Below are 17,581 nucleotides of genomic sequence, written 5' to 3' on the forward strand. Positions count from 1 at the left end.
ACTATGCAGCCTGCTTTGTTTTTGGAATATTCTACGCTGCCTGCCTTGTTTTGGGAATATACTATGCTGTTATCCACCTCTTCTGGGAATCTGCCACATCTCCCGCCTCTGCCTGGAAACTACTATGCTGCCTGCAGCTTCTTTGGAATATAGCATGCTGCCTGCAGCTTCTTTGGAATACACTAAGCTGCCTGCAGCTTCTGTGGAATAAACTACACCTCCTGCAGGTTCTTTGGAATATACTATGCCACCTCCATCTTCTTTGGAGTACACTGTGCTACCTGCCTCGTATTTGGAATAAGCTATACCGCCTGCATCTTCTTTGGAATACATTACGCCACCTGCCTCTTTTTGGAATATACTACACCACCTGCACCTTCGTGGAATACATGATGCCATCTGCCTCTATTTGGACTCTACTGTGCCGCCTGCCTCTTCTTGGACTGTACAGCGCTGCCTTCCTCTTCTTGAAATACACCGTGCCGCCTGCCTTCTCCTGGAACGTACTGTGCGACCCACTCTTTTTGTGGCATATACTATTCCACCTGCCCCTCCTAAGGAGGATACTAGGCTGCCTGGCCCTGCTATGGGATATACTACGCCACCTGGCCCTGCTGAGGAGTATGCTACGCCGCCTGGCCCTGCTGTGGAATGGACCACGCCGCCTGGCCCTGCTATTGAATACGCAGCACTATCGGCCTTGTTTGCGGAATGTTCCACACCGCCTGGCTCTCTTTGCAGCATACCACACAGGCTGGCTCTGCTTGGAATATAGCATGCAGGCTGGCTCTCCTTGGAGGATACCACGCAGGCTGGCTCTCCTTGGAGGATACCACACTTGCTGGCTCTCCTTGGAATACAGCACGCAGGCTGGCTCTCCTTGGAGGATACCACGCAGGCTAGCTCTCCTTGGAGTATACTATGCCGCTTGGCTCTGTTTGGAGTATGCCAGACCCACTGGCTCTCTTTGGAATACACCACACAGCCTGGCTCTCTTGGCAATTGAGTACGCCACCTGGCATTCCTTGTAATAGAGTACACCACCTGGCTCTCCTTCTAATAAAGTACACCACCTGGCTCTTTCCATTAAACTTGCAATGGCTTTTTGTTTATAGAATTGTACTGCATTTTCCTTCTCTTATCATAGCGTGCCTTGGTTTGGGATGGACCTCAAGGGCCATCATGTTCCAACTCCCCTTCCACAGGCATGGTTGCCCTGCACTACATCAGTTGTTGTACGTGTTTGCTCAGGCCTGGGCAATGACCATCCACATGAGGCTTAACAAGAGCAAGTGCTGGATTCTGCAACTTGCATGGGACAGCCCTGGCTGTATGTACTGAGTGGGAACTGGAGACTGTAGAGCAGCTCTGTGGAAAAAGATTAAGGATTCTGGTTGACAGCAAGTTGAACACGAGTCAGCAGTGTGCACTGGCAGCCAAAAGGTTCAAACCTACCTCTGGAGTTCATTAGCATTGCCACTGAGTGAGGGAGGGGATTGTGCTGCTCTTCTCTGCTCTGCGCAGCCTCACCTCACGCACTGGGTGTAGTTTGGGGTTGCAATATCAGAAGGACATACAGATATGAGAGAGCATCTAAAGGAGGGCTACAAAGATGGTGAAGGGTCTGGAGGGCCCTCACGAGGAGAGGATGCACTGAGCTCTGCTCTCTGATAACAGGGCCTGAGGGAACGGCATGGAGCTGCATCAGTGGGGCTTAGGAAAATGTACTGCATCAGAGGGCAGTGGGCATGGTACGGGCTACCCTGGGCAGTTGGCATGACCCTAAGTGCTGGAGTTCAAGAAGCATCTGAACAGTGCTCTCAGACATAGGGCTTGGATTTTATGCGGTGCACTGCGCAGCCAGAAGTTGGAATCCTTGATCTTTGTGGGTTCTTTACAACTTGGGGTTTTCTATAAGGCTACTCTAAGGCAGGACACACCTGTCCAAATATTTAACAAGCAGAAAATTGAGAATTACATATCTGTGGTAATAGACTTATCTTAAGATAAGAAAGTACACAAAGAAGTATGACAAAATATATTAGTTCAGGACAGCAGCAAAATGAACTTTGTCCCATAGTCTGTGGGTGTCCGGTGGGGATGAAAAGGGATTCACAGCAATGAGAAGTTCACCCACTCACATTTCTCAATGAAAACAAGTTCACCATAGAGAAATCCATGTGCTGGATCATTTCTGTTTTGAAAGCCTGGCACCCAGGTAGTTCTTAATGGACTACCTGGAGAGAGAGGCCATCTCTCTCTCAAGCAAACCCTGTGGCCTGATATAGGAACATGCTCCCAAGAGGCATACCTACACTTTGTTCACCTTGTAGGTGTGAAACCAATGGCCCAACCTCTTCCTCTTCCTAGGCTATTTTGGCATCCGCTTGCTGCAGGCACCTCTCTGTGAGTGCTGGCATTCAGAACAGGAAGGCATTTGTGAGATGATTCCAAGTAATCACCACTACTATCCATGCCTCATCTCTTACTGTCATGGAGCTGCCTCACCATTTAATCCATTCAACTGAAGCAAAACAAAAGGCCATCTGCAGCAGACTCCTTCTATGTAGAACTTTTTCTTAGCATGGCCTAACATACATTTGCATTAAATTGGCACCAACAAACAGTCAAGAGGTTGTATAGGCAAATAAAAGTAAAAAAACACTGACAACCTTAACTATTTCCACAGACCTCTAAACCTGATTAGCAATTGCCTCTTCATGCACTTGAAAAGACTTTGCTGCAGATCCCAAAGGGCAGGAAGAAGTTCCTGCCACCCATGTTGCAGGGTTAGTTAGAAAAGATAGCTGAAAAGGCAAAATAGTTGAAAAACAGGTGTCATCAAAAAGCATAATGGAGCATGAACCAACAAAAAGGCTTCAAGCTCCACAGTGGCATGATACACTTCTGCTATTTTCTTCTGCCAACACACGTGGAAGTAGTGCTTGGGTGGGCAAACCCACTGGGCTGGGCAGCCTGGCAACCCAGACTGCCTTGGCCTGTGAGCCCATGCAGTGGGCTCAAAACCCAAAATTAGGTCTTCCAAAACTCACCAAACCAACAGAAAAAACTATTACCAAAAAGCCTCTTTCTACTACAAAGCCAGAAAAGCTGGCAGATCTTCCAGTAAGTGTTCCTTCCTGAAAAGGTGGTGTCCTGAGAAGTCTCAACACAAAGTTATCAACCTGGAAAAGAATCATGCACAGCAGAGCCTGACTTGATGTAGGGTGACAGGTCCATGCCCACTCAAAACCACACCTTTCTCCAGCACAGTTAAGCTGAAAAACGTTGGCACTTCTCCTTGCCTCCCCTCCAGGAGAGGAGATTTACAACAGCTACTTGTTGTCAGAGAGGCATTCATCATCTTCGAACAAGCACAAAACACAAGCTTGCCAAACTGACAGTTAAGCTGCAGATACACGTGACCACAGCAGCTGTTCTGCACTAGAACAAACTCAAAACCAGGTAAACACCCAGTGAGGTGCCAGCCACACTTTGAAAACCACAGTCATACTTACTATTCCTGTAGGCAAGTCCCCTCCTGCACCCACATGCTGCAGTCTGAGTATTAACATGTCCAGGCACTTGAGGAGGCCTTCCAGGGCTTAACGGGGCTGTGGCTCAGCTACAGTGATTTCAGGTGGGTGTTTGGAACCAGAACACATCTTAAGTGAGTGGAGGCTAAGGGAGCAGGGACTGATCAGCCTGGAGAACAGGAAGCTCATGGGGAATTTCATCAGTGTCTGTAAATACCTGAAGGGGAGGTGTAAAGAAAGCAGCAGCAGATTGTTTTCATTGGTGCCATGTATCAGGACAAAAAGCCATGTGGAAAATCCGGAATACAGGAGGCTGTGTCTGAACATCAGGAAGCACACTTCTGTGCTCTGAGGGTGGTGGAGCACCAGCACAGGTTGCCCAGAGAGGGTTTGGGGTCTTCCTCCTTGGAGATCTTCAAAAGTTACATGGACATGGGCCTCAGCACTCTGCTCTGGGTGCCCCACTTAAGCAGGGTTTGGACCTGGTGGCCTCCAAAAATCCCTTCCAACCTCAACTCTGTGGCTGTGCCCCTATGCTGAGTTCTGTGCAAAGGTGCCCAGAAGGCTTTTAGACTCCCAGAAAATAACAAGTCTGATTAAAATATCAATGGTGATGATTACCTTCTTGCTATTATTTCATACTCGCCATTTCATTATTGTGGCAACAGATGCATTGCTATCAAGAAAGCTGGCCCGCTCCATTTAGTATTTTGTCAAAGGCCAACCTTGAATGTCACTCTACAGGAGGGGCAACTCAAAATCAAATGCAAGTGAATATCCAGTGAGGAGACAACAATGCTTTGAAAGCTATGACCCCACTTCACAAGGTTACTTCTGATTCACCTGCATTCACGCACTACAAATCACAAAATGACATGGCAGGTTGTTCCAGGAGAGCTGCCAGGTTTTCCAGGAAGCACAAACACCATGACTCAGCTGAAGGATTGAAATAATTGGATCTCATTGTTCAACCATACTGAGTGCAGCCAAAAAAAAAAAAAATAAAGAAAAAAAGAAAAAGTTGAAGGCTTTTCAATTCTCATAAAGGTAGGCTTTAAAATGCTGCAGGTGATGACAGTTATCTTTGTTTGTACAAATAAAGCAGTCAAGTTAAACAGAACAGAAAAGCCTAAGCAGAAAAGCCTAGCCATGTAACCATATCCTTCCAGCAGATCTTCCCAGTCAGACCCAAGCTGTGAGCTCCTGAGCTCTCCCTGCCTCTCCCTGCTCCCTGCTCCACCCTTGCCCCCAGAAATTTCACTTCAACCTCTTGAAGGCTTACCCACTGCTGGCCACACCTTGCTTCTCTCCAGAGGCAATGACCCTGCATGCCCTGCATCCAGGTAGACCCTGGGTGACCCAGACACTTCCCAGTTGGCATTCCCTTCTCAAGGAAAGTCCCCAATATGCACAGAGAACAGTTCATCCACTATTACATCAGGAGGCACAGCTGGGGAGCAGCAGAAGGAAATGTGACACCCATGTCTGTAACTGCTCCTCCCTAGGCTCCTTGTACCAACAAGGCTGCTCTTGGTCAGGACACAACTAGTCCAAATGTTAAACAAGCAGGAGGTAGCGTGAGAATTACTCCTGTACTCATATCTTACTGTATCCAGACTTATCTTGAGAAGAAAGTGCACACATAGTTGTCACATTAAGGATATGAGTCTAATACATGGCTAATTAGGGAAGCTCTCCTGCTGAGTTGGAAAGCTCAGAAAGGACCCTCTTGCTTTATAAACTCCTTCTCAGAGAGCAGCTTAGATGGGCTAGGCCCAGTCTTAGTCCCATACTTGGTCAGAGGTTTTTTTGTCTAAGGATAATGTGTATAACCACTTATCTTTACTGAAACAACATAAGGCCGTGAGGCCTCCACCTCATCCCAGGTGTGACTCAGTCACTGTAGCCGCCGGGCCTTATCTGAGCGTTAAACTGCACACCTCCACATCTGTCAAGTGCTTTGGCAAGATAAGCAAGTTACTCAACTGTCACCTTGGCTCAGGACCAGTGCAAGATAAGCATGTTAGTTAAATCACATTCTTGTTCACCCCAAATTCAGTTCTCTAACCTCAATCTCTCAATCTCTAGATTTCAGCCTTTTGGCTTTTACAATTATGGGTCGATCTGACCAGTAAATATTGAAGTTTGCATATTATATATTGATCTGTATGGAGTCATCCAGTAATCCAGCAGTCCCGTTCCACTCAATGCACCAGTCAGTTGTTTGCATATCATACCAGTTACCAAAATTTTGGTTTCTAAATTTCTATCAATATTGATAACACAGTAACTTCAACCATAAATATCAGCAGTCCTTGAGGATGCTCTAGTTCAGTGTAGATAAACTATCATCCCACGTACAGGTTCTTGGCATTGATTTTCCTATAAAGTACAGAGAGAAAATGCTCATTCATAATATGACTGACAGATTTTAAGTTAAAATTTGTCTCCTGTAGCCACTTCCAATGCCACAGTTTAATAATTCCAGTTATTATTTTGCCTGTAAGATGTTACATTGGTGAACCGTATCCCCATTAGTCACTGCTTTACCTCAGAGTAGGTGCATCCTGAATAAGAAGCAATCTGCTTGACAGCATCTGAAATAGCAAAGTGCTATTACCTATATCTTTCTGCAATTTAGATACTCTACCTTCTGTAATAAGCATTATTTCACTGATGTCTTCCAAATGGACATATCATTTACAATCTGTAGATTTCTGGGCAGTGCTTGTTGGCAGTGTTGTAGCCTTGCAAAGAGTATCTGGGAGATGGATCCACAAACGATTACACAGTCCTGATCTTACCTGTTCCACGTATTTCACGACTTACACTAGGGTGAGCAAGACACAGCTCCTGTTGTTGAGTATTGCCTGGAGTCTTCTGACTCCCTTTTGATCCATCTCCATAGAATTGGTGTAAGAGGCTGTTTTCTCCAGAGGCAACAAAGTGTTAGCAGTCCCAAAATATGTTGACATCAACAGTCCTACCACAGGTAAGTCCACTGTCTATGTTCCATCACTGATAACCCACACAGTGTGTCACAGGGTATGCTGAGTTCTGAACATATTATATCAGATGAGATATCATTGCTAGCCAGATGAGACCAAGTGTCATAGACTGAGGTGGTAAGTTGGGAGGGGTCAATACCAATCAAGGAGTCTATAGCAAGATAAGTGAAGTGTATAGCAAGATAAGCAAAGGCACAAGATGCCTAAGGTAAGGCGTTGACATGATATCATGTTTATAGTACTTCCCATAGATATCCTTTTTTTTTTTTTTTTTTTTGTAAGAATCACCAATAAAACATTACCAAAGGTAAATATACAGGGCAGTAAGATCAGCATTCTGAACTAGAAAGGTGGGTTAATTTGACAAAATGTAAGGAGAGAGGCTGTAGCCTCGTGTAGAGTAGGATGGGGTTGTGGCGAGGAAGTGAACTTATTGCCACAATTATCCAGTTATCTACAGCAGCTTCTTGTGCTGCTGTCCAGAGAAAGAACACCACTCACACCTGCCTGGGGTCACAGAGCAAGGAAGGGGCCAGGCAAATGGATGCTGCCTTTATAATTGCCCCAGGAGATGATTCCTTTTTCAACCAAAATGCATGTCTGGTGTCTGAATTTATGTCTGTTTTTGTCCTTGCCTGAAAGCAGAGCATTTAGAAAAAGTTGAAAGAGCTTATCCTGTTGTGTAGGACTCCGTGATTGTGCCAACACGTGTTGAATAGAAACATATGGGAAAGTGAAAGGAACATGTGGGAAAGAATTCAATCCATAATACAGAATTATGGTGGGAAGCATTTAAAAGACACAGCAAAAAGGCATGCAATTTTATAGGTGATTAGAAAATCAGTTCTGAGAAATGAGATAAAGATATGGTTCAATTAGGTGCTGAAAGCCTCTAGAGTACAAGAGGCAGGGGCCTCCTGTGTGCCTAAGGAGATAAAACCCACTACAAACTTGGAGCCATGCTTTGATGATTAACATGAGGTCTCTTAACCCATATTAACATCCATAAATAAATGACATCACTTTTGGAAGTGGTCAGCATACATAGCAGCTGTTGAAATGCATTAGATACCATAGTGACAAGCACAGTACAGGAAACAAAACTAGCTGGAGCCATGAAAGTGAGAACCGAGGTGAACCCTTGATATTTCTCCTTTGGCAACACTCCCTTTGAATTTTATGGGTTTCACCTCAGCCCCTTATGTAAAGTAGCCCTTTGCTGGATCTGTCTGACAGCTGCGTAGCCTGGCCCTCCAAGACCCCTGCCTCTCGTACCTCAGGTACAGTGGCTGCATGAGGCTCCCTGCAGCCTTCACACGTCAGAACTCCGAGCGCTGACCCCACATCAGGTGAGTTGATCAGACTGAAGCACTCCTGCAGGCAAGCTGTGTTTACAGCTCCATTTTTCCAGCCCCTGGCATCCTGCTGATGCTAGCCAACAGTTCAGCTGAATGCAGGGAACCAACGGCCTTGAACACTCCCAGTGGTCCCACAGGGAGTGATTTAGGAACAGATACTTCTGCAAAGAGAGAGGATGCGTAAGCTGGGTAAAAAGAGGCTCATGCTCCCTTGTAATGAATTCTTCTGAGCACTGGTGAATCTGATCTTTTCTAGGAATAAAAGATGGAAGTTTCAGGCCGTTTGTTTCTGCTTGTAACTGAGGATATCTGCACAGGACACCTCCTGCAGCAGTTCTCCCAACATTCTGAAAGCTCACAGCACTTCAGGAGAAGGCATGTGAAGCACTGAGTTCACCACTGATTAAGGCATTTCCACTTCAACAAAAAAAATAAATGAATAGAAAAATCCTTGGCAGCCAACCAAAACCTCAACATCATGGGCCCCACGCCTTACGAAAGCCTGGAGGAGGCGGAGAGAAAGGCAGGGGCTGGCTGGACCAGGTTTTTTTAAGTGCCTGGGAGTGGCAATGGGCATGCAGAACCAGGAGGCGACCAAGGGAGACAAGTGGGGACAGGATGGCAGTGCCTTGCATGGAGCTGAACAACAAGATGAAGATGCCCATCCTGGGGCTGGGCACCTGGCAGGTAGTGGTGCTGTGGTTCTTGTGGACGCTGCAGGGAGGAGAGGGTAGGGGAGTTGGGGGGGAGGGGAGGGAGCAGAGTAGGGTTGGAGTGACAAAATATAAAAAAAACAGGTTTTGGAGGGCTGCCTCACTGGCGTAACTGGGCAGATGGACTGTCAGACAGCAGGCATGGGGCAAGAGGGGGGAAAGTGAAGAAAGATGGCAAAAAAAGTAAAATGAGAGTAAGAGGAGAAAGTCCAAATAAAAGGCAGAAGCTGGGAGGGGAAAAAATGTGGATTGCAAAAGGCTTCCTGTCCCAGTGCTGGCTGCTGTGTATGGGGCTGCAAGTGACAAAATTCCTTGAGTCACACTGGAGGGAAATGATACTGTGTTAGCCTACTAGAAAGGGCAGGGTCAAAATCGTAGAACCAGATACTCATAGGGGCTGGAAGGGACCTCTGCAGATCACGTTCAATCCATCTGCTAATGTCTGGCAGAAATTAACTTATTTCTGTTCCACTCCCAGTGCTGCAGTCCTTTCCCTACAAAAAGGGTAAGTTAAAATTCAGTTTAAATGCTGGTGACAGGGAGCAGCAGCTGTACAGGGAGACTTCGGGGAGCTGTCACAGTGGGTGCTGGCCAGTGGCAAAGGGAGGGTTCATGGTATGATTGTGCTTGCTTTCAGGCTCCTCCAGGGAAGGTGGAAGAAGTGGTGAAACACGCTATCGATGCTGGCTACCGCCACATCGACTGTGCCTATTTCTACCAGAATGAGCATGAAATAGGGAATGCAATCAAGCACAAGATCAAGGAGGGGGCTGTGAAGCGGGAAGACCTCTTCATTGTCACTAAGGTATAACGATGCAGGAATGTTGCTGCATTTAAGTTTTCTCGCCGATAAACCTTTCTTTCATCTATAAAGTAACCTAAGGGCTTGTTCCCTTCTGCAGTGTTTATTTCTTGCCTGTGGGCTATGAATTCAATTCTTTATTTCAATTTTGACTGAACTTTATTAGAAACTGGTGAAAACTTTGGAAAAATAGGATGGCTGTTGCCATCATCATAACAATTTCATTGCATCTACTGAGGGTTCATGTGTATGCTCTCTAGAAAGATCAGGAAAACAAGACAAATCAGATGTTTGAATTCACAGACACTGTACTACCTATTGGTGTGCAAGACATCTGAGAATTATATCATGCAGAAAATATAGGTCTGAGAGTGAACAGAAGTATATAGTATATAGTTATACTATGGAACTTAAACCTGAAGCAGTTTGTGTTTGTACTGTTATTCCTTATCTCATTCACTTGTCTCGGCAATGTTTACTACCACAAAATGAGAACACATCTACTAAAAAACTTCTGACTTCTGGGTTTTCTAGCAAAAAGCCGTAAAACACTGAGCATAGATAAGCTGTTCCACACACTCTTCATTTTTGTTAAAGAATAATTTTTAATTTGAATAATACTTGTAAGTTCTACTTAAACAACTTGAATTTTCATTTCAAAAGTAATCAAAAGTATGGAAAAATCCTCACAGTGGCCAGATCAAAGGGACAGAAGGAGGGTAGCTATACGATGCTCATGAAATTTGGTTTGTAAAAAAATGAGTGTATATAAATAATCTGTAGCAGTAGAAATTTTGCTGTATCAGATACACTTTTTCATTTGGTTCTGAGCATCTCTTGATTGTCCATCTGATTGTTCATTTTTACTACTAACTTCTTTACTTGTGTTGTATTTGTCGTATCCTACCATTAAAATATTAGCATCCTTGTCTTCAGTGAGCACTCAGTGGGTGGGAAGGCTGTTGTCTTCCCTAACCAGCAAGGGAGAGGTTCTTGTCCTCTGATCTGGATGGTGAAAGTTGTAGAGTCACAGTTGAGCTTGATTTCTCCCCACAGTTGTGGAACACATTTCATGAGAAGTCCTTGGTAAAGGAAGGGTGCAAAAGGAGCCTTACTGCACTGCAACTGGACTACATCGACCTGTACCTAATGCACTACCCTATGGGATTCAAGGTAGTCTTGCTCTACATTCCTCTTTTCTCCTTACCTGGGTGGAAATAGTTCATTCTCTCTATAATGCTGTGGCTTACTTCATTATACAGCTAGGATGTGCTACAGTTCATTTTGCTCCTCCCTAAGTCTGACAGAAGCATGCTTTCAGTTAGTAACTAAGCAGTGGTATGTTTGAAAGTGTGGGTCTGGCTGTCCATTTCTGTTAGAGTGAGATAATTGTGGTTGGAAGCCCTGCTAATAACCTCTCTAAGTCTTCAGGGAAATTGTAAGCAGTCCATGAGGGTGCAGTTCAGGATCATGAACTTCTACTGGGCTAGATCTGTGTGAAATCTCAGCTAGAGGTGTTGGCTTGAATTGGAGTAACCAACCATGAAAAAACACACATAACGCAGAAAGAACGTGTTTCTTTTTCACCCAGTCTGCACCAGTGTAAAATAAATAGAAACTCTAGAATAAAGGTAGAGGTGGGGCTGTTCCCTTCACAACAGACCCGCTTAAGCCATTAAGATGTTTACTGCTAATCCCTGTCTCTTTGTAATGATGAATTTGTAGAAGCATGGCACTCATCCAAGAGAATACTGATGAATGTGAATCATTTTTAGTTACATGATATGTTTAAATAAACTGCTAACTTCTGATCTGTAATTCCAGTCACAAATCTAGCATATGGTCGAAAATTCAACTCAAGTATCTGTGACTTCTGCCTTGAAATTACAGGCTGGTGAAGAACTGTTGCCTGAAGATGACAAGGGTATGATTATTCCTAGTGACACAGATTTTCTGGACACATGGGAGGTAAGTTAATGTTTGGTCTTCTGTGTGGGTGTCTAAATTAAATGCAGCAGAGATGTGCATGCATAATGAAAGTAAGGAATAGGTTTGGGCACAGAGAGTAGTCACACAGTATTATATTTTGTAACCAGAACAGCTACTTCCTCTTCTTGTTTTGAGTAGCCAGAAAGAGATGTCTTTCCTATAAATAAAGAGGACAAACCTAACAGCACTATGGATGCTATCACTGAAATAATATTTAAATATGCAAAACGGTGGAGCTGAGGTATAGATTAATACAGGTGTGGCTGTTAATTTACTGTGAGTTTCATACAGATAAGAATTCTTGCACTTTGCAGCAAAGGGCATCAGCATCCTTCAATTCTACTTTCTTTGTGGACTGAGAGGATTCAGGATCTGCTCCTGCTACCTCTAACAGTGATGCTGTGGCTCTGGGAATTCAGTTTTTCTCTGCAACAGTAGAGTACAATTTCAAGAAAGTATGTTGTAACCAGCTTACAGCTAACATAGAGTCTCAGAGTAGACTCTCGGAGCCTAAGCAAAATATATGTACCCTGTTAAAAGGTTGACCAACTCATTCTTATGCTACTTTCCCATCAATATGATATAAAGTACTCAGATAACACAAGACACAAAGACTTTCAATTTTTAAATTGAATATACCATTTTTAAATCTATTATGAGTTGCTTGCTGGTTTCTCAATAGCTTTAGTGAAATACAGTATCATGGCTGACAGTTAATACCACCTCACAAGTAAACAATTGTTGTCCTCCTCTTTAGGCCATGGAAGAGCTGGTGGACTGTGGCAAGGTAAAAGCCATTGGAATCTCAAACTTTAACCACGAGCAGATTGAGAGAATCTTAAACAAGCCAGGATTGAAATACAAACCTGTAGTTAACCAGGTAAGACTTTGATTTTTATTCCTAAATAAATTCAAGCTACATTTCAGCTCTTAAACCTGTTTTCTGCCATGACTTTTTAATAGTTTGGTGCCATGGAAAGATGTCACAAAGCAGTAGGGTACCTTTCATTGTCTAGAAGATCCTCCAGGTCAGTGCTGCCTGAAATACACAGAGCTTCACTACAAGTGAATTTTACACCAGTGCTAATGGTTTTTACCTCACAGAAGTCTTGAAAGAAAAGATTTTTGTTTTTTGGTAGACTTGCATGTGTGTAATGCTGTGGACATTTGAGAATAATACCATCTAAAACATGAACAGTTTGGCTTATTCATACCACAGTAATAGGAAACAGATGAGACTATTTCGTTCTTAAACATCAAAAAACAGTGAAAATATCTCTGGCCTTGTGTAAGTCCTTGCAATTTTCTGCTGTACGTCCCCTTTCACACTCCCAAGTACCACTCACATCACAGCGCAAGTTGTCACAGGCCCACTTGTGCCAGCTCAGGGATAACCAGCCTGATCTCCAGTGCAAGCTACTGCACAAGTGTGGCAATGTACAGGAATGCCTTAGCACATTCACTGAATTTATTTATTTTTCAAAATAAAAGAAAACACCAGAATTAATTATAAGAAGCAGGCTTGAAGCAAACATTTATATCATGTTCACAGATTCAACAAACTCCTTTTTTATGTGGAAAAATATTCAAGCAGCACTGTGCAAATACGTTGTTTTTAAAGCACTGGCTTCACACTGAGGAAAATAGGAAAGCTTATGCACCTGTAAAATATTATTAAACTTTATATAATGCTTCTGTAAGAAGGGATAAGCAAGAACATCCTGGCTTTGTGATTGAGTAGGAATTTCAGGAGCCAAGGAACATACTGCAGCAACATTCTGAAGGTCAGAGAACCCACAGCAAAGCAGCAATGTGTGCTTGTTTGTGTATTCTGCACATCATCTAGAAAATATCCAGAAAGGCTACGCTAAGGAAGCTCATGCCCCCAGGCTTCTTGGGGTGATTCCCATGAATCCGCATGATTGGGAATCAGGCGGACTCCCTGAGGAGAGAGTGGATGGCTCAGAGCAGAAACTTCAGGTGTTCTGAGCTGTCCCTCTGGAGATGCAGCACTGTTCTCCCGATTAGTTCAAGAAGACTGATTTGCCTAATTTTTTTACACATTGCTGTGATGTGAATGACTTTTTTAAAAGATCATTTTAATAGTAAACCTGGGAGTGTTTTCACATTATCTGTGACTCAAGAGGAGTTAAAATGTTATGCTCTGGAGGCCAGTGCAGACTGCCTCCGTGCCAACCGCCATGTTGCTGTGCTTGCAGATCGAGTGCCATCCATATCTGACCCAGGAGAGGCTGATCAAGTACTGTCACTCTAAAGGAATCGCCGTGACTGCATACAGCCCCCTGGGCTCTCCTAATCGGCCATGGTAAGAAAGCATGGCAGCCTCTCCACACAAAAGACTGCCACTTCTAATTATAATTTTTGCAGCAAAATATGTAAATGATGCAGCTACAATGAGAAAACTGCTGTTGCTTTGTTGCAAATCCTTTCTTCCTGCAGAGATGCTAATACATCTCCATCTTCAGTATCCTGTCTTGTGTTTTTAATAGGGCCAAACCAGGGGAACCTATGCTGCTGGAGGATCCTAAGATTAAAGAGATTGCAGCAAGATATCATAAAACCCCTGCCCAGGTAAGAGGTGTTGACAGAGCAAACTGCTCATCTTCACAAAGAATCTTTGAAACTTGCTCATTTATGCAAGGTGATTTTTTTTTTTTTTCCTTCTTTGCTTGTCCCACTAAAGAGATCTTGCCAATGGTGGACAGGAACTGCGCTTCAAACAAATCCATTATGTTCACAGGCAATCAACCATAGTCATATTTTAAGAAAGGCAGAGCAGGAAAAAAATGTATCCAACAGGCTACCAATGAGAGGGGAAAGTTTTAAATATATATATATATGTATATATGTATATAATTTAAAGACTTGAAAAATCTTTATGTAGGTGAGGTACTTATTTGTGAGCCAAAACAGTCTGCAGTATTGTGATTATCTGGCCTAAGCACCCATGTAACACAAGCCAGTAACAACATTGTTTTTTCTCTCCTCCACAACCCTAAAAGAAAGAAAAAATCTTGAGGAGCAAAGATGTAGAAACAGCGTAAGCCAGAAACAACTGATAATTTTCTCATTAGACCATAAATAAATGCTGGATCATCATAATTGGCCTGTGCAAACTTGCAGTCTTCCAAAAAGCAAACACGGGTGTAGAAAGAAGAATCTGTGAATAAAGGGGGAAAGAAGGGGGAGGGGGGGGGGGGGGAATAGGGAAAAATACACAAAATGCATTAGAATAGCTTCCTTGGCAGCTCTGTATTCATAATACTTGTTCTTTTCTAGGTTCTGATCCGGTTCATTATCCAAAGGAACTTGGCTGTCATTCCCAAGTCTGACAAACAGCAGCGCATTAAGGAGAACATGCAGGTGAGGCTTCTGTTGGGACTACTACAACCACAGCCATAGCTCCTGAGTGTTTCTAGCACTTGGTCGGAGAGGCATTGGAAGGGGAGCACAGAAATGTAGAGATCAGGTCCTAGCACTACCTTACCAGACAGAATTCTTTTTCTTGTTCCTGTCAAAAGAGAAATGAGTTACAACAGGAAGGCTGGAGATCTTCACTACTGGAAGTGGAATCCCAGTTTGGGTCTTACTTTCAGAGATCCTTATTAAACCCATTTTTCTGGGGCAAAAGGGAGGAACTGTAAACATTAGACCCAGTAATCATTTTGAGGCTGTGGTTCCTGTTGGTGGTGAGAATCAGCTGGATCTCAGATTGTATCTCTCTTACTTTCAGTTCATGCTGCAAAATTTGGACTCATTTCTTCTGTTAACCATCAGCAAAAATCCTTAGATGACATTTACTGTGAGATAATGATCTGCAGTTGGTACCCAGGAGTCCTTTGTCATAGCAGAAATATTTACTGCTCCAGTATTTGACACATGGAGTAATCTACACTTGGCACCTAAATTCTCTGATGATGTATTACAGTGCAAATGGAAGTGGTGTTTGCATTCAATCACCTAGAACTATGAGACGTTGCTTCGAACAGCACTTCAGAGAAAAAGGACTAATTAGTAAACTGTTGTTTGGCTGCAAAATAAGATGATTTTCCAACTACCCCTAGTGTGCATGCAGTATATTCCCAACTGAAGCTATAACAAATGAAGGAAGCACACAGTATCCAACTACTTATGAACCTAAATAAAAAGAGCATTTTCTTGTTTATTTTTTTTCCACGAGGTGTTTGACTTCGAGCTGTCTGAAAAGGAGATGGATGTCATCCTCACCTTTAACAGGAACTGGAGAGCGATTCAAGTGCTGCGGTATGTTCCTTATTATCTTTATTATCCATCAGGGCTGTCTGTCTCTGTGTTTTCGTACCCTGTATCTTGAAAGCATACATGACCAAAATGAGAGGTCTCTCATGTAAAACTCTAGAGGTCAGGTAACAAGACATTTCCTGGAATGGACACCAGGAGAAAGAGTTTTCAGGGCCTTCCATTCAGTATCTTGTTGCATATGCTTGTTCTCAAGCCTGTATTACTACTAATGACAGCTACCAGCTGCAAGGCTTGTGTATGTTGGCAGTGAAGAATGGAGACTACAGTAGGGAAATGCAGCTGAAGACACCTGGTCCAACACTTAAATAACCAAGTTCTTTCTCTTCTTAGGTCTGTGAATCACAAGGACTACCCATTCAATGCAGAGTATTAACACCTGCACTTTCAGCAACATCCACATCCTCCACCGCAAACCCTCTGGATTAGGGAGTTCTAATAGCTTCTATATATATATAATACTTCTATAGCTGAGTCCTGATTTCTTCTTTTGTACTCAACAGCCATTGGGAGTGGTCACTTGTCCTTCTTTTTCAGGAGGACACCGCTAGCTGGTGAAAGAATGCATCAATGGAAATGGGTCTTTTGTTGAGAGGTTTAGCAGAAATCTGGTTTTACTTCTTTTTTTTTAAACTCAACATCTCATTTCTGTTTTTCCTTCTCTTGCTTAACTGAAAACATGTTTAGCAAATGAAGAAAACCCTTGTAAGTAACCAGAGTTTTTATGTTGTTTTCAGTGCGGTAAGCCTTACTGGCTCATGAGTGGCTGTTGAGGAATGCGGTGCTTATTTACTTTGCTTTTTATATAGTTGTGATTTTTACAGTATGAATAATTAATGCTTTAAAGTTTTATATGAATAAAGATTGAATAAAAGCAAACAAAAAAGAGAAGTCTGAATAACTTCATCAGTCTGACACTTAGATTTTTTTTCATGTAGTCAATTATAAAAACACGCCTGAAGTCTGGTTTTCAAATTTTAATACAGGAAGGAAAGGCTCCTATGGTTCCTGTCCCAGGAACTAATTTGGGACTTAGGTATCAAACAGGCTAGAGCTGTACCTAAAACGGACCTTCCTCTGAACAACCAGAAATCAACTTTTTGTACAATTTAAAGGTGGAAAAAGTGAAGACAGAAACATAGGCAGTGATAACTCACAAGAAAATAGACCCAGCAGATCACAGGTCCCGGAAATCTCAAACAAAATTAGATTTTTGCAGTTCTGCTGGTAACAGTCTATCCAAACAGGCTCTAGCTTTATCTAAGATAAATACAAAAAATATATTTTTTATTTAAAAACACCAATGCAAGCATTGAAGTAGACTCAAAATTGCTTTAAATGTTTTCAGATAGATGATACTAGACCAAAGCAAAGGCTGAATTTAAAAGTCTGTTCTGTGGCATTCAGCACACTGACCACAGAAAGTCTGACTGGGATGCCAGGTGAGCAACAGTAAGGCATGAGTTAAGGTGCCAATTGGGTAGTGTCTCAAAAATCATCTCCTCACCATAGCATCAAAATACCAACACAACACGCAATGCCACTGACCCATCACAGGGATTTCTCTGCAGCAGATGCCATGGGGAGGTGGTTCTGGTTCAGGGGACAAGCCAGGAACCACTTGTACGACGATGTGTTCCTAAAAGCAAAAAATTTCCCAGCAACGAGGAAAAGCATTACTCCAGCCCAGGTTTGGAAGCACATACCCCCTGAGCTGCCTCACCCAGGGAAGCAGGAGAAACACTGCAAACGCTACAGCTCACACAGAGAACATTTCACAACGCAGATGCCATGCCTGAGGTCAAGTACCTGCTTTTCTAGGCATGTTGACTTCTGGATGTTGTCTCACACTGGCAAATGTGATAATTAAGATAAT

General features: G+C 43.2%; 1 protein-coding gene across 1 annotated transcript; it reads left to right on the top strand.

The window, feature by feature from the left end:
• Positions 1–8,520: 8,520 nt before the first annotated feature.
• Positions 8,521–16,081, top strand: LOC306949985 (aldo-keto reductase family 1 member B10-like; the record flags this gene model as incomplete). The annotated part of the gene is made up of 10 exons (XM_079540080.1): positions 8,521–8,589; positions 9,253–9,420; positions 10,474–10,590; positions 11,308–11,385; positions 12,164–12,286; positions 13,626–13,732; positions 13,917–13,998; positions 14,707–14,790; positions 15,608–15,690; positions 16,039–16,081. The coding sequence occupies 10 exons, from the start codon at positions 8,521–8,523 to the stop codon at positions 16,079–16,081; spliced, it is 954 nt and encodes a 317-aa protein (XP_079396206.1).
• Between the last annotated feature and the right edge of the window lie 1,500 nt (positions 16,082–17,581).

The sequence above is a fragment of the Tetrao urogallus genome (genome assembly GCF_951394365.1).
Source record: "Tetrao urogallus genome assembly, chromosome: 1".
In the NCBI taxonomy this organism is placed as follows: domain Eukaryota; kingdom Metazoa; phylum Chordata; class Aves; order Galliformes; family Phasianidae; genus Tetrao; species Tetrao urogallus.